This window comes from Meleagris gallopavo, chromosome 8 (genome assembly GCF_905368555.1).
Source record: "Meleagris gallopavo chromosome 8, MGAL_WU_HG_1.1, whole genome shotgun sequence".
NCBI classification, from domain to species: domain Eukaryota; kingdom Metazoa; phylum Chordata; class Aves; order Galliformes; family Phasianidae; genus Meleagris; species Meleagris gallopavo.
In genome coordinates, this window is record NC_139411.1 from 16,489,798 (window position 1) to 16,509,375 (window position 19,578).

At 44.3% G+C, this 19,578-nt stretch overlaps 2 protein-coding genes across 18 annotated transcripts in view; one reads left to right on the forward strand and one right to left on the reverse strand.

Moving 5' to 3' along the window:
• Positions 1-19,578, forward strand: part of LOC104911954 (uncharacterized) — a 314,625-nt gene that overhangs the window by 108,212 nt on the left and 186,835 nt on the right. Inside the window, exon 1 of one of the 2 annotated variants that reach the window (XR_014884841.1) lies at positions 1,140-1,331. The exons of the other annotated variant lie outside the window; for it this stretch is intronic. The gene's annotated coding sequence lies outside the window, so the exon portion shown is untranslated. Of the gene's footprint in view, positions 1-1,139; positions 1,332-19,578 lie in introns of those variants that run through there. 2 annotated transcript variants of the gene reach the window in all.
• PAX2 (paired box 2) overlaps positions 1-19,578 on the reverse strand; it is a 92,203-nt gene that overhangs the window by 8,060 nt on the left and 64,565 nt on the right. For 9 of the 16 annotated variants that reach the window (XM_085229798.1, XM_085229801.1, XM_085229797.1 and 6 more), the window contains 3 exons: positions 18,817-18,943; positions 6,448-6,657; positions 2,629-2,730 (listed from right to left, as the gene is read on the reverse strand). In XM_085229798.1, coding sequence (XP_085085924.1) covers positions 2,629-2,730; positions 6,448-6,657; positions 18,817-18,943 — 439 coding nt within the window. Of the gene's footprint in view, positions 1-2,628; positions 2,731-6,447; positions 6,658-16,767; positions 16,861-18,816; positions 18,944-19,578 lie in introns of all 16 variants that reach the window. The other 7 variants (XM_085229803.1, XM_085229806.1, XM_085229811.1 and 4 more) reach the window with 2 other exon arrangements.

The following is a 19,578-nucleotide window of genomic DNA, read 5'->3' on the forward strand; positions in this document are numbered from 1 at the left end:
CGCTTAGCAGAAGCACAGCGGATCGATCTCATGAGGCCCATATTCTGTGTAGTCTGCACTTTGGAAACCTTTACTAACAGTATTTCTTGATATCTGTATTTAAATCTTGGTACGTTCAGTCTTCTAATACAGAAACTATGAGGCATGAAGTGAGCCTAGCAGGTGGTGTGTTCAGAACAAATAAGGGAGGTAGTTTTCACACAACACTCAGTTAAGCTACAGAACTTTTTGCCATAGGCTGTTACAGACATTAAAGGCTTATATTGGTTCAGGAGCCACTGCTTGAGATTGTGGAAGGGAATTCTGTCCGGAGTGTTTAGTATTAAACAGGAAGATACCAACTGCCTTAGAAAGTCCACGAGCTGCAACTCATTGGAGGCAGAGATCTTTCGAGAAAGTGCTGATACTGGCTTGCTTTACTCTTACACTCTTCCCAAGATTCACTTTTGGCCTCTGACAGAGAGCACTGGCTGAAGAGACCTGCGGGGTGACCCATTAAAGCTGATCTTATGTTCCTCCCCAGGAAGCCTCTTTATCTCCAGCTTGTTGGCACCCGTCACATAAGAAGACAGGAACAGAAGGGCTGCCAGGCTGGGGCTGACCAGCGGGGCCTGACCAGCACAGCCAGGACTCGGTGCTATGTAGAAAGATGCAGTAACTAATGCAGGATGCCTGAGCAGGCCACAGGAAGACTTTCCATGACTGAATCTGGGCATCAGTTTTAATGTAAAGATGTCTGTTAGACTTGAATAATAATCTCTTCGGAGTATACATAACTCAACTTTCTTCATCATTCTATTCCTACTTTTTGGGGGTTTTTTAATTTCAGTATCTGTGTGTTTTTAGAGGCACTCTTCTCTTACACTCTGCAACAAATCTCCTGTTCTTGGATAGATGATCCCTGCGATTAGCGGTCTCAAAATCTTTGTCCCAGTTTAGGTGTCAGTATCACCTTTGTACAGAGGGTGTTAAAATTACATAGCAGACACTGAACATAAGATCTTGTGAATTAAAAGTTGAGAAGAGCCTGTGGTTTAGAAATAAGTATTCAAAGAGTCATCTGTTTCAGTGCTACCAATCACTTCTGTATGGCATGGCCTATGAACTATAACTGACATCTATGTTGTTAACTGAATCTGATTACTGTTACAGAGTGCTTTTTAAAATTGATTTATATCATCATAGTGCTCCTCTGATTCTGGAGGCAAGTGGAGTTGAAACCATCTCTCTGAAAAACTGTAGAAGGGGATGCCCTGAGTTTTGCAAATGCTGCAGCACCCCAAAAATTCAGCAGTCACCTATGCTGAGGGACTGAAGGGGGGTTACAGAGGGTAAGTACCCATTCGCTATCTTTGCCTGATCTGGAGGTCACAGCATAGTCCAAGAGTTTTTTATATGTCTTGGGATCATATGCAGTAGTAGGCATCTTGCTAGCTGTGGAATGTGACCATAGGTATTAACCGTACTTTGTGATATATAAGCAGTGATTTGTCATTTAAAGGTGTTAAGGCTGACCTACAAACATTCCCTATTGGTGATATTTTCACTGATTAACTGTGCTCTGCAGCATGTGCTGGTTTAGTTGGCTGTTTCAAGGTCTGGATGAGGGTTAAATTAGACTCACAAACTGTGGAAATCATTTTGCAGTGATATAAAAGCTTTCTGTTATCAACTTTCTGTTGCTACACTTCGCAGTTGCTTTCTGAGTCATTCCTCTGGTAGCAGAGGTTGCAGAACAGTCTCTACCCGCTCACTAGCTATTGCAGCTCCCATAAGCAGAAATCAGTGGCAGATGAAGTCCTGAGTCCTGAGCTACTGTGGCTGAGAAATGAAAATCCTGCCTCTTCATTTATCTACTTGGGCTGGCTGTCATCTGAGAACTGGGGAGTAGAGACTGTGGGAATAACCTTCTCAATTTTTCAAGGGTAAATGATCCCCTGAGCTCCCCATACCCTGGGCAGTATTACTCAAGACATTTGCCAAAAGAATGTATTTCTTCCAAGGATTTGAGTGGCAAAGGAACAGTTGCCTTGCAATGTAGGATTAGGTAGATACTTTCTTGAGCTGGAGGCGCTGTCATATAAACGGAGAGTGGGTAAGTTGCTGGCTGTTGAAAGTGAATAGTTAGTTTCTCCTGAAATGCTGTTAATAATTGGTGAGCTCTTAGCTAGTTCAGGCTGTGGACAGTAGGTCTCCAAAAACTGCAGGTCTTAAATTACCATTGTTGGTTTGCAGTTTGAAGCCCTGCCTTTAGACAGACGTAAGTTGTTACCCTAAGTTAGTGAACAGCTGAATATCCCGAGCCACAAGCAGTACATAATAATCTGCACGGATCATTGAAAAATAATTACATTAGTTAATGAATACTAAGGTTAATTAATTACCAATTAATTGGCACAGGTTATAGATAGCTAGTTGCCCATAGCAGCAGTGAATCAGTTACCAGGGGAAAGACATACAATGCAAAATGGGTGGTGAGCTACTTTGGTTATAGGTACCTGACATATTCTTTGTGAAAAGAATAGACTTCTGCGGCAGCAAAGCAATAACAAAGCCAACTGTGAAAGCTGTTATGCTGCTGGTACACTGTTCAAACACACGTGCACCATTATTGAATTCTGGACTTACCAGGAACCATTCCTGCCAGAGTTGAGGTTGGGTAGCTGCCTTGTCCAGTTGGGGGAACATGGGGTGGGTAGCCAGGCAAGGTGGTGCTTGCCATATCACGACCTGAAAAAGGAAAGAATTGGAAGAGGGGATCAGAAGGGATAGGATTGTTCTATATTGATTTGATATCACTTTTTACCCCACCACCATTTGACTAGTAGTTTGTTGGGCAAGTGTTGTGTGGCCTGTGGCACAAATATGCTGACCTTCCTCTGAAAATTTTAGGGAAAGACCGTGGCACTTTTGGTCTCGGGCTATAAGGATGGATGTTAAAACTTAGCACTGTGAGGCTCAAAAGAGTTTGTTTTCACTGTCAATTTTTTTAGCCCATTAGAAATGTTGGATCTGTTTTAGCTAAATCAAAATGGCCCTAAGCTTCACAAAGAATGGCAGCACATTAATTGCCAGAGTAGCTGAGGTCCCTTCTATAAGCAGACGATGCAGTTCCAAAAATGTGGTGATGTTGCCTAAGGGCATGGTCGATGTGTAAGGCACTAGAAAGTGATCCAAGTGTTTTCTGCGCCTGTCTCTGTTCCCACCTCTTGCCATTCACCTGCTGATACTTTTAGGCAAGTCACTTCATCTGTCTCTGCTTCTTTTTATGCTGCAAACTCTTTGGTGCAAGGCACATTCCCAGTACATTTGCACAGTGCTTACTGTGAGATCAATACTTGTTGGACACCTTCTGGGTGCTGGTGTAATATATAATAATGGAATTGTGCAAATTAATTTGAGTCTCACTTCATTTTTATCACAGTTTTATCCAAGTTTTTGTTAGTATTTCTCCAAGTCTTGGAATCTTCTCTCCACCGATGAGGGGTGGGCCCACACCGAAAGGGGTGTAGGCCAAGTGGATGATGGTAGTTTATTTTTCATCTCATAGGAAGTGCAGCTGGAGGCTTCTTGGTTGATGCCAGAGGCATTTCCTCGTTTGGACTGGTTAGCCAGAAAATGGGCCAGCCAGAAGGGCATTTTGCTGTTAGTGCTTATTGCATTTAAATGAACTGAAATAATCTCAAAAGCTGCTGGGAGTTTCAAGCCAAAACCAAACCAAACCAAAAAAAAAAAAAAAAGAAAGAAAAGGAAAAACTAAATAAATTAAGATAATCTTTCCCCTGCAGCTGCTGTGAGATTTACAGCTCAACATCCAGTGCTGTCTACTGAGATCTCAGCCTGTTCTGCCAACCAAAGCCTTTCATGTTCCTTATGTTCCTTAGGTTAGCTGTAGCTCACCAAGAAGTTTGTGCCAATTGTTGCTCCTTTCTGAAGAAATACTTATTCCTAGAGAGCTGGAGTCTGATTTACGTTTGGAAGTGTGACAATTTAAGGATGTCCCACTGACACCAGTGGAATCACTGGAATTGTGCTGGGATGTGTGATGGGAAGAATAAGAATTGCTGTAGCTTGACTAGCGCAGAACAGTAACTGATAAGCAGGCCCTGGAACAAGCATGGATGTTGTCAGGGGTGTCAGAAATAAGTAACAGTTACATAGCAGAGCGAAAACAAAATCAACGTGGAGAATTACCCCTGGGGGAGGAAATTTCTCCAGAATTAGGTGGGCTAAAGCAGTGTCATTGCTTTTGTAGGTCTTGACTAAAAGGTTGCTGAGCTGATTTGCTCAAGAAAAAAGAAAAGTAAGTTCTTTCTCCCTGAAGAGATTCCTGAGCCACAGCTGACATTCCCAGCTCACTTTGTCTGAGATAATGGCCACAGAACTGCTAGACAGAGATCGAGCCATTTTCCAGCCACTCCCCAATATTGATGAAAATAAATATATAATGCTTTGAGGACTTATATTCTACACTCTTCTACTCTTCTAAATCACCGGCGTTGCTTTAGTGATTTGTAGATACACATTAAGCAGTATGACTAATACCTACTAGATGTAGTTCTTTTTTTCTCACATTCTTTTAAGGGAAGTAATTTTTGTGCTTCAAATTCATGTATTTTTGGTTTTCTATATTCACCAGTCTGAGATGTAACAGCAGGTGATGAGTGAGAAAACAGTGTCACTGAAAAGTTAGAGAGAACATTGTGTAGTAACAGGCATAATTAATTCACTTTGACACTTCCATTCAAGTGGGAATACGTACACGCTCACTCTGCTACCTGATCTGCACGCATACGCCCCTGTGTTTTTATTCAGATGTGAGCTTACAGAAGCTGATATTCAAAACGCAGTGTGGAAGATTTGCTGGGAAGTGATCGTCTGTCAAAATCCCAATCTTGTAGATAACAAACAAGTACAGTATCACTAAAGTGACTGAGAGTCCTGCAGAGGGACTCTTAAGTACTGCTACATAGAAGCAACCCCCTTCCACTGCCTCCTCTCTCTTGTTTACCAGGTAAACAAGATTATTAAATTATTGCACTGGAGGGTTATGGCAAAACTAGCATTATACCATGCTTCCAGTTCTAGTCACACTTCCTTCTCCTAGGGCCTTCTGAGGGAGAACTGCATCTTCGTCACCCTGCCTTTCTTTGAGCTTTTGAACACTTTCTTCCAAGTCTAATTCTCCGTAAAGGTCCTAAAGCAAGTTCCTCTGCTGAAAAACAGTGACTTCTAGCTTAGAGAGTGGTCATGTATGACAGCATCCCCATTGAACCACATTGTTGGAGAGAATCTGTCAGTATAAGCCCTGGCTTAAAGGAATACCTGGAGCTTAGGGGCTCTTATTGGCTGCAGTAAGATTTGGACAGTGTTATGAACACAAAATTCTTTTCTGTAGTTGCTTGCTACTGTCCTACAGGGAGGTTTGGAAACACAAATATCATCTAAGAAGACAAAGGCAGGATGTTAGATCAAAAGAGAAAAAAATGATAGGAACATGAAAGAGGCAGAGGTAAGATATGTTTCTTGAGCACTGTGGAACTGTGGTCTGCACTCTGAAGAACTTGCCCAAATTATGTTCCTTGGCAGTGGAGTGACAACACTCTCAGTCGTTACCTAAAAAGATTGCCACTATTTTATCCAAGCCACGTCTGAGCTTCTGCAGCAATGACACTTCAGTCACCTCACACAGGAACTTCCCTTTTACCTTCCTTAAACTCCGCTCTCCTTTCTCCCCTCCAGCCTGCTGCTCCTAAGTGCTCCATTTTTGCCACCTATTTCTGTCCTTCCCTCGAAGGCCACCACCACAGGTCTGCATGTGCTTGACTTCAGAGTCTCTAACCAACCCTTTCTGGTCATGACATACAGACCGTGCCTTTTGTCTTGACTGCCTGGTCTATCACATGAAGGTGCCAGCGAAGCAGCTGCCTCAGTGCAGCTCACGGTGTAGCTGGTGTGCTGCTCACCTACTGACTACATACTGCTCTCACTTGGTAGCTTTCACAAGCCATGCTGAACAACCATGCTAGCAGTCTCAGGACTGGCTAACTTAGTCAAGCTTCAATCATCTACCTTATGCTAGTGCACAGAAGCCTTGCTGGGCCCACTGTACACAGGCGCATTATGGTTATGGAGACAATGCAGGATTTTGCTGTACAAACTTCCCTACTAAGCCCCAAGCCCAGCCAGGTGGGACACCCAGTCACTTCTATACTGTTACAGCTTTTTTTCCCATTCTATTCTGCAAAAATGAAGGACAAGCATGAAATCTCCCTGTGACTCTCCATGGAGCTGAGAACGCATGCTGCATACACAGAATAAGAACGCCACTGCTCTGCTTCCCACTTGCACTCAAAGAGCTTGCAGCATTTACTGGTCTCCCCATCAGGTGAAACTGACCCCATTGCCTGCAGCATCCCCGCTGAGTTTGTGGCCAAGGCCGGTTACCTGCTATCAGAGGCTGGCTGCTGGACTGCCCAAAGTGGGCACCATGATGAAGGAAGGCACTGTAGCAAGGCGTGGACGCATCGTCTGAAAGGGTCATGTGGAAGGGCTGAAGCTCAGCCTGCCCAGAGCCGACCGGCGTGGTGGGGGTGAAAGGGGTGAGAGAGGCTCCATGAGGCTCTTGCTTTATACTGAGGGGAGAGGAGAGGTTTTCTGTGGTAGGGTAAGGGATGGACACAGACAGACAAAGGGAACAGGGGGAGGAAGAGGAGGGTGGGAAGGGAGGAGAGGAAGAACAAAATGGGTAAATGAAAATGAAGTGGTTAAAATCTACAGGGAAACTAATTTAAAAACAAAAATAAAAATAAAAAAGGTTAGGAGTAGATCAGAGGAGCCAGTGCTGAGACAACAGCAGTAAATGCACCCGGGGGCTAGGCTCGGACTGCAGTGATGCCTCTGCAGGGCAGCAGGGTATGAGAAAATGGAGTGCAGTGGCAGATGGGAGGAATGGGATGCAGGGGAGTGTGGGAGTGAGCATGCGGGAGAGGGAGGACAGGAAGAAGCATAGGGTTGGGAAGGAGGAGAATGCTCTGAAGCTTCTATGCTCCCTTTCCTGCTGTTTTCTCTTGCTCACATGACGATGCTATGCTCACACAGTTTGGCCCAGGGAATTATACCCCTTTGTCTCTCAAACCCAAGGCTATCTTCCCCAGGACTGCAGCATGGTTATGAGCATCTGTTAAAGAAGATGCTCGATGTGATGGCCAAAGCTTGTCAGGTCAAGCTCCTTAAAAGCTTTGACAAAAGAGGTGCAGCTGAAGTTTGTGGTGGTTAAAATGAAGAATTGAGCTGTGCCATTAAATAGGTAAATAAATAGATAAATAATCAACTGATCTTTCTTACAGTGGCATGCACTCAGTACTGCCTTCTGGTAGTTCCTAGAGTACAGTGTTTCTAGACAGACAGGCTGATGAACAGATAGAATTGAGGAGAGAAAATGTGGGAAACTTATACAAGGTCTCATTTTCACTGCTGTTCGCATTGGACCTCCATTTCTGATGTGCAGATTTGCACAAGCATAATAGATACAGATCTGAAGCTGCTCCTAACTGAGCTCCCAGGTAACAGGTCTGGGAATTGTAGAACTCTGTGCCCTAAAGTGTGGTACTGCACTGTTGGGTCAGCAGCCATGGAGTCCTGCACTTAAACACCTGAAAGAGAAGCACGGATGACATGCTCGCACAAGGTCCAAACCATCTCTCAAACCAACCACCCAAAGCCAATTAATAAAGGCCATCTCTCTGCCATCATGGCAAGTATTGCCAATGGTATATAAGTTAGTTGTGGTGGTTTTGATTTACACAGAGATACAAACGAGACGTATAATTAGATGATAAATCTGGCCTCATTAAAGTAGAATTGGCATTAACTGACTCTAGGCACGTTATTGTGAGGCTGCAGAGCTCACCTAAACAATTAAGGGCTGGGCAGTTTCTGTTTGTGAATGCTGTTTATCCTGAGGCATTTGTTTCCAAAGGTTTGTTACCTAGCAAAAATGATAATTTTCCATCTGTGTTCTCCTCCAAGTGCCTCTAACCTAGATGGCCGTCAAGGATCTATGAGCTGTGAGACTCCTCTGCAGCAAAGACATATGGTCGTGGGTCATTTGACTAGTAAGGATCAGTTGTGGCCAAAAGATGTGCAGTTCCCATTTGTTTAGATTATGTATTGGAAGCCTCTGGTATGCTCAGTGGGGACTGTTGTTTTTTCTCCCTTTTTGCCATTGGAAGTTCTGTTGGGCAAGGAACTTTTCTTAGGGATGTGATGAACAGAAGCTGGAGTCTGCGGTGATTATTACGCAGTTAATTAGTGTAACCAGAGTGAGCAGCACGTCAGCTTCCAGGCACTGCTTTTTACTATTGGATACTGGCCTACAGTCCTGCAAGTGAGTCCTTGTAAGCCAGTGCCCAGGCAGTAGATGGAGAACCCCCAAAGCTATTTCTCTTCTGGCTCTATTGTCATCAGATGGCAAGAGAGTGTACAGATCTAGCAAAATAAACTGGGGAGACCTTGGTTCTGGGCATTTTCCAGTCTCCTTGCTGCTCTCTGTGCTGTGCAGGAGACGGCAAGTGTAGGGAGCTGTTGGGGAGAAGATGGACGCGGGAAATGTGGGTGGGCAGAAGCAAGAGGTGCTGTGGGCAGAGGTTAATCCTGTTTGCACAGCCCCTGGGCACGTTGGGTTTCCTAGTCCCTCCCCTGCTTTATTTCTCTTTTAAAGCATGGAATTTTCAGCTATAATCCTTCCTAAACCGTGGCATTTTTCAGGCGCTCTGTGTAAGTGAAACCATAATCTCTGGTAAAACAGACTGCTTAAGCTGCTGTAGCATTAGGACAATCTGATCCAGCCCCTGGATTTCCGCTCTGCCCAGCCACCACAGAGAGGATTTCAGCCTGAAAGACTGCCTAAAGCCCTCACGATGGGAACAACAGTGCCAGGCCTTGCCTTGCAAAGCTGTGCAGGGTTAAGGGACCAGAAGCTATTTGTCCCGGTGCTCTGAGGCTATTAAAGCCCCTGTCAGGCTCACTGCAGAGATGAGCCCAGCCTTCTCTTGAGCACATCAAGGCTTATGAAGAAAAATTCCTCACACCTTGCAGACGCAGCACCACTTAGTGCAGGGGGATAAAGAAGTCAAGAGCAAGATGGCAAAGAGAACTGGGACATAGTGCTGCTGAGCACTGCTCTCTAAGAAAAGCAGAGGGTAGAGGAGGGCAAGGTGAGACAGTAAATGTTTGCACAACCACACCTCAGACTTTCACATGTCTATTTGTATGTCTGTCTTTCAGTTTCCACTCTGCAACTGTGTGGACATAGTTTATATCCCGTGCATCGTTACTGGTGGATGGCGCTTATGAATTTTACCCTTCTGTTGTCCAACTCTTCACTGACTGAAAGCACCTGGATTCTGTCTCTGATATAACCCACACCCCTTCTGTGCTGGAATAATTGCCCCACCAGTGAATTACAGCTTCAAACTGTGTCAGTACAGACGAGATCAATTGATTGATCTATCTATCCACCTGTGAGTGACACAGTCCCATTTTTCATTTTAACCATCTCAAACTTCAGCTGCACCGATTTTGTTTTTACTTCTGATTTTCTCCAGTCTCTAATTATTTTTTAGTATATGGGATGGAGAACAGGGAAAGAAGCTCTGTACTTGGTCTTTCCTGCCACAAGTCCTGCTAGGGCCTGCAAGCCAGCTCTCCTGGCACTTCTGAGTCTCATGGGGGTCCCTTGGTGAGATGGTACTGGGGATCCCAGGATATCTAACAGTATCTTACTAGTATGGAAATGGACCTGCAAGTGGCTGGGGGATGGGATGAGGTGCAGCCCTTCTCCAGGGGAGCAGAAAGCTATTCATCTTCCAGGCTCCTTTCTTCTAAAAGGTACACAATAGCCTTCTTTCTAAACAAACAAATATCACCCAATATCACGGACGGGGAAATTTGAAAGGGTCAGCAGGGTGGGGATATATCTGGAAACATAGCAGAGGACTACATATTTTCTGCATCTCCAGCTCCTTTCTTTCTGACTGTACTTGCTGAGTTATGGCTGTTTTTCTTCCTTTCTAACCCTCTCCTCTGTTATTCTGGCGGAGAGCTAGAACCGGTGATCTCTGGCCTAAATTCCCCCTGAGAATGAAGGGATTTTGGCCAGACAGGGTGAGAGGAAGATTCACAGCTTTGGGTTCCTACAGAGACTCATCTCAGCTTTTATCGTGCTCTCTGCTGCTGAAGGGAAAGAAGCAGGGGGGTTCACAGGACTAGATAAGCGGCTTGCTTTTCACTGCTGGTTTCCTGGAAGATAAGCTGGCTGCCTTTAGTGCTCCTTTTCTTTGCAGTAAAGGAAGAATATCAGGATGGCACATCCCTACAGAGGAGTTGGCTTGTGTGCTTCCACTTGACAACACTGCACACGGTCTTGATAGTGTTTAGAGTCCTTCACCTTTTCCTGCCGTCTTTCTAAAATATTTTCATGATCTCAGTGCCTCATTCTCTTTGGAGCACGTACCCTTACGGCATCCCCCAGGGATCGGCTTAGTCTGTGAGGAACTCAGCACAGAGAAGATGTACACAAGGTCACGCAGGAAGCCTGTGTCAAAGCTGAACCTTATGTCAGGTGGTTTGGGACTCTTTGCTTGTACCCACCACTGAAGTTTTCCATATTTACATTTCTCCTGTGCTAATAAATTCCTTAGAAAGGTTTCAGTGTGGCAAGCGGAATGGGAGGGAGTTCTCAGTGTTCATAAACTGTGCATTTACACTACAGTCTGTGGAGTTGCATTGCTTCATCTCATTGAGAATCTTGGCTCAGAAAAGTCATGCAAAAGACCAGACTGGACTAACACAGCCTGTCTTGACTTCTGTTTTCTGCCATGTCAGAAGAACCACTTTTCCTAGCTTTATTTTGCAAGAGCATTATGCAGGTGGCACTGAAGATAAAAATATTTTTTTTTCCTTCTCTGTATTAGTAACAGACCTTTGCTAGAGCAACTAGAAAATATGTAAAAACTAGCCTACTTCTCGTTGCACATTTCTTTCCTTCTCTTTAAACTCGTGCTGACTGGAGAATAAATTTTTCACATCTGGGTTTTATTTAATTTCTGCAAGATCCATCCAGATTCCTAGCCCAATACTTAACTCATGGATTGATTAAATATATGCTTAAAGAAAAAAAAATAATAATAAAAAAGGATTGAAAGAATTGAAAGAATTGCTCTTGGATTGCTTTCCAAGAAAGTAAAAACTGTTGATACCGTGATGTCAAATTTTTAAACCCATGAACCCTATTTTTTACAAAACTGAATTCTACAAATCCATATTTTTCATCTGATCTAATTGCTGCTCTCCATGTAATCTGACTTGCTACCTCTATCTGTTACTTCAGAGAGAAACTGACCTTTCATAGCCATCATACCTAGCTAAACATGGAGCTAAACATCTTTGAAACTGGTTGAATACTGTTCAAGTCATTCATTCGAGAACTCCACTGAAGTCAACTTTCTGTGGCTCTAACTACATTTGTTTGCAGAGGGAACTGATAGAGGAAGATGCACTTCTAAGTCAGAGGGAAAAAGTTGTGCCTGTACATTTGGCACACACAAGTTCAATGGGTTCGTACTGTTGTCCCCTTTCTTGCATCCCAGCCCATTCGGGTGTTGCCTTTATAGATTACAGTCCACCTTAAGTGAAGCATGTGCTCACATTCCCTGGTGGGCAGGGACGTGAATGTTACATCTTAAACAAAATGCTTTTGAAATATATACTGGGAAATGTAATTAGAACAGAGCACATTATTTTTTCACGCAGTTCATACAACAAATAGGTGTCTCCCCAGCTTTCATCACAAGGACAGTCTGCTGATCAGGGGATCGGATAGATCTTTCTGGGGAGTCCAGGGCAATCCTACCCCTACAAAGAGGGGCCAAAGGTTGCCCTAAGCTCTCCATTTCTCTGAAAGACTGCAGTGGGCAATTTTAATTGTACAAGCAGCTGGCCTGGTTAAATCCAATAGAGTTGATGGAGATCAGAAGTTATTAACATCTGCTGACAGCTGTTGCTTAACTCAAATATAAAGCACAGTCTTTGCTGTCAGTGAGCAAATATCTACATCACAGAAATTTTCATCATAGCCAAACTTGTTCCTTCATTTAGCCTCAAAAGAAAAGGCAGAAACTGAATTGTTGGGAAGACTGTGTAACTCGTCTCTATAAAGGAAGTCCCTTTTTGTCACAGCGTGTGGCAGCCTAAATGGCACCCCTTGCTAAGGAAATTGGACAGGGATTGCCAATTGACTGCTCTTGCTGTAACGCTTATGCTAATTAAGGAAGGCATTATTTCCTTCGGTCCCATCCATTTCTGGGTTCCTCAGTTCACTGTGCTTTCAGGTCCATGAGCTGCCTTCTTCAGCATCATAAAGTTATTGTTAGTGAAGCTCCCATTGGAAGCATGGCAATAGTTTATGTGATTCCTGTTTTCCCCTGCTATTTCTGTCAGTTCCAGGGATCATTCATCTGATCATCCGTCACCCTCGGCCATTTGGTCTCAGGGAATAGTAGTAACACCTTTTGCCGTTCCAAATTCCTTAACGTGATGAGAAGATATTATCTCTTTTTAGATATGGGAAACAGTTGATGAGATTTGGAGGCTATGAACACCTACTTTTGCCACTTCCTCAACTTAAGTAGAGGCTTGCAGCTTCCTTGCAGAAGCAAGCACTTACTTCAGAAGTGCAGAATATGGAACTCGGTGTCGTTCCTCATCCTCTCTGTCCCTCAGCAATTCCATGTGCTTAATTTGGCACATTTCCATCCTCACAGAAAATGTCTCATTTATTATTCCTTTATGGCGGGATCATAGCAGTCACACAGCAGCCGTGTGAGTGATTATCATATTCCATTTCTGGGACACTGGGGTGGCCAGAGATGTGCCTAACAGGCTGCTTGGCTGCCGTAGCCATGATAGTGAGCAGCAGGCTGCTGGTCTTCATCAGGAGGATTCACCATCACCAAAGCCAGTGCGTGGCCCTTGGCAGTTCGTTAGAGAAGCCTTGAGTCAGCTCATTCAAGCCAGAGCTGTTGCTCACTGGTGTCAGAAGCTGAAGGAAGTCAGAGAAGTGGAAATTTTCACCAGTATGAACAAGGAATGAACTCACTCTCAGTGTAACAATAAAAGTACAACTGAGTTTAATGGTCAGTTTCCATCATTATTGAAAAAAGCAAGCTGGATTAACCAGTTTCACATTTGCACTATTTGGCTCTTTTCTAAAAGGCTGAATTTTAGGATGGTAATAAGAATTTAGACAAATACGAAATTTACAGTAAACGTGGTTATTTCATTTTTTGCTAAGTAGGTGAATTGCATCTGTGCATATTTATTTAAGAAATTATGTTGTTTAACGTAATTTGTTTTTACATATTATTATATGGGAAAATAATGAATGATGAGTCCATATTATTATTTTATTAGATTATTAACACTTTTTTTTTCTGTGTGATTTGTGTCAAGTTGTATTTAATGGAAATTAGAATTCAATTAAAAACAGTATTTGCAATTTATTCGTGCTAATTACATAAAATGACCATAAGTTTCCTGACTTCCCAAATATATTGAATCAAAAAAAGGCAAGCCTTTCTAAGCAGGTTTTGCATTAAAAATGACTTATTAAATGAAGGAAAAGATATATATATATATATGGAGGAAAATGAAGTGATTATAGAACCTGATTTTAGAACTAATAGATCTCATCCTTTCACACCAAGTTTAATTCACTCACTGACAGAGGAAAACAAATGTTCCTGCTTTTTCAAATCCTAGTTTGTTTCTTAGTTTTGAATGGCCTGGTTATTGAACAGAACAAAATTCTCTTCAGTTCACTCACTAAGCTGAAACGAAGGAAATATTATCTTTTCACCTTGCAGGAGGTTAAGGTCTTCAAAAGATGGTTTATCATTTCAGAAAACTTTGGACCCAGGTGTCTAGCCAGCCATTTCTCCGTGCTTAGCATCCCAACTTTCTTAAAACTGTCAGGTGCTTTTTAACTACTATTTTTGCATGACTTTTAGACATATCAAATAGCCTTAGATCCAGTAACTAGAATTATTTTTGCATACATTCATGTTGAAAATAGTAACTGAATTTTAAACATTGATGTAATGCAAAAAAATCTGATCCCATGCCAGAGATGAAGGCCTGGAAGAAAGTGAGACCTATGGAATCTGTGCTTGTTTGGTGCCTTTGTCTGACGGATCGTGAGTGGTTGTTGTCATTATTTCTCACCCTGGATATTATTTGTTTTCCTTGGGAAAAATGTATTTCCCAGTGAAAAGGAAACATTTTCTATACAGAACCTGGTTGCTAGTTTGGTGAGCGATAAAGATTTTAAATTATACCTGTTCTTGTTTATACAGACTAACCATGGCACAGAAGAACTCATAAACTTCCTCACAGGAAGAGAAGTGCACACATATTCCCACTGGGGTCAGCGTTAGAAGTTGGTGATGTGATTTTTTTTTTTTGCTTTCTTTTCTTGGGCATCACTTTTGCCTCACTCCTCTTTGTAGATCACACTGTTGCAGTGGGCTGGAAAACGAAGTCTATTTAGTTAAAACTGCCAGGATTTAATTAAGTCCATTGTATTTGATTTCCCACAGTGCTGCCTTTCTGCTGGATAGGCTCTGGGCTAGCTTGTGGAGTGGGAAAGGACTGTTCACAGCTATTAACCCAAGTCTCCAGAACTAAGTCTGGTTTGAAGATACCTCACTTCAGGTACATACATTCCAAAAGACACAACTTCCAGTAGTATTTAAAGAGAGATCTCAAGGATTCTAGGCTTTGTAAACAGTTTCTGCTTTTAAAGTACTCCTGTTGCCAGTGACTAAAAAGCGAGATTCTCCTCTGCTCACCTCTGGGGTGTTAGCTGCTGAGTACTGCCCAGAAATCAAAGACCTGTGCAAAGTGCTGGACGAAAGAAAGCTACTGAAGTTTTCTGTGTTTGCCTAGCCCTGTACAGATTTATACTGCCTGATCTGTTTGCCTTCAACAGAAATAACTGAAGTAGAAAATCTCTGATTAACAGATGTCTTGTCTTAGTGTTGAACTGCATGTAAGTGCCTCATACTGGTATGATTAACTTTGGGTCTTTGCTTCTAAGAAACCTGACTGTATCCAAAGGTATTGCCCAAGAAACTGTCAGGAACTTTGCCAGTTTGACTGTCATAGACATGCAACATGAGGCAAGGTGGAGCTGGCTCATAGGAAGAGATGAGATCATGTTCTCAGGCAGCTTTTAAGAGCTTTCTCTCTGGTACTTCATGTGAAAGTTGCAAATGCCTGCAGTCTTTTCTCTATAAAGGGCAGTGGAAACATATTTCCTGTCCTAGTGAGTTCGTATGACCAGAACTTGATGACTAGGACTTTGGGGAGGGCTTTCCTGCATGCTGGGGAGGTGGCTGCCAGCATTTCTAGCTCTCGGTTCTATGAAGCACACAGACAGCTAAAGGGATTTTAGCATCATCTGTATTTAATATTTCAGTTACTTATTATTGAGGTTTTAATGTTTGGAGGGGCACGTTCTTAGACCTGTGAGAGCTGAGAGAACGTGCTCAGGCATACTAGTCATGAGCCAGAGAAAGGAGGACTTTCTCTAAGGTCTTCGGAAAGGGCAAGAACCCAGTGTCAGACAGCTTCGGTTTGGAAAGAGCTAGTGGTATCTTTTCTGCCTGGGAAGACTGAGCTCAGGAAACATTCTTACATCCTGAAATAACTGCACACAGAATTTGTACGCCGTATGGGTGGATTTGTTTCAGACATCACTTGGGACAAGAGCAGAGATATATTCAGAGCTGACACTACAGTAGCAAACCAGGCAGCCAGCAATTCTGTACTCACTATGATGCCAATATCCCTTCTTGAGAGGAATTCCCAGCCTCTTTCTTGGCTCCTGCCCAGAGGTAGATCAGGAGGCAGCCCTGAGTTCCTCACCTCTCTGGTCCTTCCTTAAAGCACTGCCCATCCCCACAGCAACATATCAGGAATCATTCATCTTTAATAGATTACGCAAATCAGGGATACTCGATCAATGAAGATCAATAATTGCAACCATTTAATTGCCAACAAAAACATTTTAAGAATGAACATTATCTGAAGTCCTTTCTTGGGTAATGGCACCATTAATCCAAACATTGGATCCTGGCCTAAGTGTAGAGGAAAAATCCTCTGCCCTTCTTTCCCCACTGCTTTTCAGGGTGTTGAGTCTTTTTTCCCTTTTCATTTCCACTTTCTGAGTTTCCCCATCATTACCACCAGTGAACATCTCCCAGCACTAATAGTTCTGCTTTTGTTACTCTGCGCTGATTGAAATGTTGCATACAGATTGAGATGTTAGCACTAAGTTGCCACCTGGGAATGTCAAGCTGGGTTTGAAATGAACTTTTCTCACTCTTGGATCCAGATGGATCAGATGGGGATATTCTTGAGCCGAGCTGGGAGTTTTGCAGAAAGCAGGGTGGGGATGGCGCAGGATGTGGGGGACAAAGAGGAGACTTTCTGCCTCAGCCCACAGCCTCTTCTATGGGGCCAAATCTGTCTCCTCTTGTTCATTTCTGAGAGTCAGATGTACAGAGCTCATGCAGTGTCCCCAGCCTTCAGAAATTCAGTTACCATGTCAGTAGCCTGAAATGCTCCATCTCTTAGAAAGGAGGACTGAAAAAGATTACTTTAATGGCCCTATTGAATATTAAATTGTGATTGTAGGCACCTCACCTTTCAATCCAGCTAAGGGAATCTGCATTCCATGAAGGAAGGGCAGTGCTGCTTTCCTGTTGGCTTTGCCCCCCTTGCAGAGGGAAGTGTTTCCTGTAAGAGTTGTAGATCTGCTAAATGGTAGGCAGACACCAGCTGAATGTTCTCTTGCACATGCAAATACAAAGATGGAACAGTTTTGCCATAGCTAAGCCATTCTCTGGTTAGCTAAGAAACTGTTTGGCTACAAGGATCCTGGGTCAAGCCTGATAGCAGAAAAGGCCTTGAGAAGTCAGTGGTGTCAAGCTTTCTAGGCAGTTCTTAAATATGCAGTTCACCTCCACATGGCGCTCCATGCTATACTGCAAACCTCACACTGGATCCTCTGTGTCTTTGCCTTGTGAGGCAGAGTCTTGAGTGGGGGAGTCTTCAGTTTTGGACCCCTTACTACAAGAAAGACATAGAGGCCCTGGAGCACGTTCAGAGAAGGACGACAAACCTGCGCAGGGACTGGAGCACAGAACTTATGAGGAATGTCTGAGGGATTGCTCAGTCTGGAGAAGAGGAGGCTCAGGAGAGACATTATTGCCCTCTACAACTCCCTGAAAGGAGGTTGTGGCAAGGTGGAGGTTGGCCTCTTCTCCTGGGTAATAGCGATAGGACAAGAGGGGATGGCCTCAAGTTGTACTAGGGAGGTTCAGGAAAAACTTCTCTGAAAGAGCACTCAGACACTGGAATGAGCTGCCCAGGGAGGTGGTAGAGTCACCGTCCCAGGAGGTGTTCAAGGCATGGGTAGATGTGCTACTAAGGAACATGGTTTAGTGGGCAACATTGATGGTAGGTGGACAGTTGGACTAGATGAACTTAGAGATCTTTTCCAACTGTAATGATTCTACGATTCTGTCTAGGATAGCTGCTACTGATCCTGCCTGGTCTCAGAGTTCCTGGTAGCCAAATATTGCATGCAACATCATCCCTTTGCTCAGCATTTGCTGAACAATCAGCCCGCATCAGCAATAATGCTGTTAGCTGCAGCTTCTACAAGGAAAAACAACTGAGCTAGAAACTGCTGTTTGTTCTGGGCCACCAGAGGCCTGCTTTTGGCCTAAGAGGCAACAAAGATTTATATCTCTGCCATAACTTACTTGTCAACTATAGTGTGAGATTTCTGGAGGGGCCACAGTGATTGTAAGGCAAGAGGGAAATATCAAGGAGGGGCAAATCCCTTGGGCCTCGCTGGCTGCTTAAGCAAGTTAGGAGAAGGGCAGCATATGAGAGAGAGCAGCAGCAACTGAAGCTTTAGAAGAAGGGGCTTTGGTAGCAGAGCGTCTCCTTATGGCTCAGACATGCATGAGCTAGGCCATCTAACAGGGAGTGCCGTGTCACCAGGCTGGCTGATGCCACCAGCAGAGAAAGTGTCTGTGGAGCAGCAGCTGCCCAAATTGCCTCCTACTTCTGCCATCCCAGTTCCTCTGCTGCCTTGCACTTGCTATCATTTCTTCCCTCCCAGCCACACCTGGATTTCATGTACCCACAAGTAAGGGAAGGAGGGAGGCTGTGAACAACCTTCTTTTGCCAGCTGCTATTAGAGACTCCTGGCCTTACAGAAGTCACGGTCATAGTTCAGCAGACCTCAGTACTTAGTTTGCAACGCCCGTTCCAAATGCCGGGGCTGAAGAAAACTTAAATTAGTATTTCTCCCAAGAAAACCAAATGCATAGGTGAACTATGAACCTCTCATTCACAGACACAGAGGGAAAAGTCACAGTGCACATGTGGACATAGCTGTGCTTCTCCAGCAGCCATCTCTAAGCCACGGGGCATACAAGTGCCGGCTTCACACTCAGGGATGCCTGTCTGTGAGTCACACCTGGGCACATCCAGGTGTACCCCATAATGCCAGCACTGAATTGCAAGCTTCCCTTGGCCCCTAACTTCCTCCACAGTCTTTCTGTCTCTGTCCAAATTTGCCAGAGAGGGGTATCTTGTATTAGCAGAAAAAGCAGAAGCTAATGGTGATGAGGGAAATAAATTAAAAGCTTGGTTCTGCTGTTTGGTCAGGCAGCTTACCGGTCACCACAGGGTACGTCTGGGGTCCTGACACATTTGTCCCCAGGTCTGGGTTAGCAGAGGTGGATAGACTTGATTTGACTTCATCGAGACCAGGGGTCAGAGCTGGGAGGGAGTACTCATTACCCTGGGGAAGAGAGGAGAAAGACAGCTTGCTATTGATGCGCTGAGAGAAAGGGAGCGGTGTGCAGATGGGAGGGAGGAAGAGGAGAGATGCAAACCCCTGCACAGATGGAAGAGGAGGAGGAGGAGGAAATGGAGAAGATGAAGTGACAAGAGGGCTGCAGGGGGGGGACCTGGGATGAGCTATTCCACCCTCCTGCGTGTTGCTGTGGAGGGGATGAGGGGTCAGGCCGGGCATGGAATCTGCCTCCATTTCTGTGACATGGCCAAGCCTTCGTTCAGCGCTGTGGGCAGAGGGGACACCCACCTATACAAGCTCGGGGGGGACAAAGGAGAGATGTTTGCCCCGGTGACAAGGACACTTGGGGCAGAAGATGGCTGTGGCGTGACTGGGACGTGGGGCTGAAGGAAGCAGCCGGTGCCGGCCCCTTGCAGCCAGCTCTGTCCCCTGTGCCGCTGCCCCTGTCCTAGCTCTTTAAAAACAAACAAAGAAGCCTCATCCTCTGCCTCTGTCACTCTGTGCACTGGGGTATGAAATTGGGGAGGGGGGAGCCACATGGCTAACAGAAGGGTGGGAGGGGGAGAGCCATTGAATCTGAAAGGGTGTCCTGTCCGAAAGGCTCTGGTAATTGCCTTTTT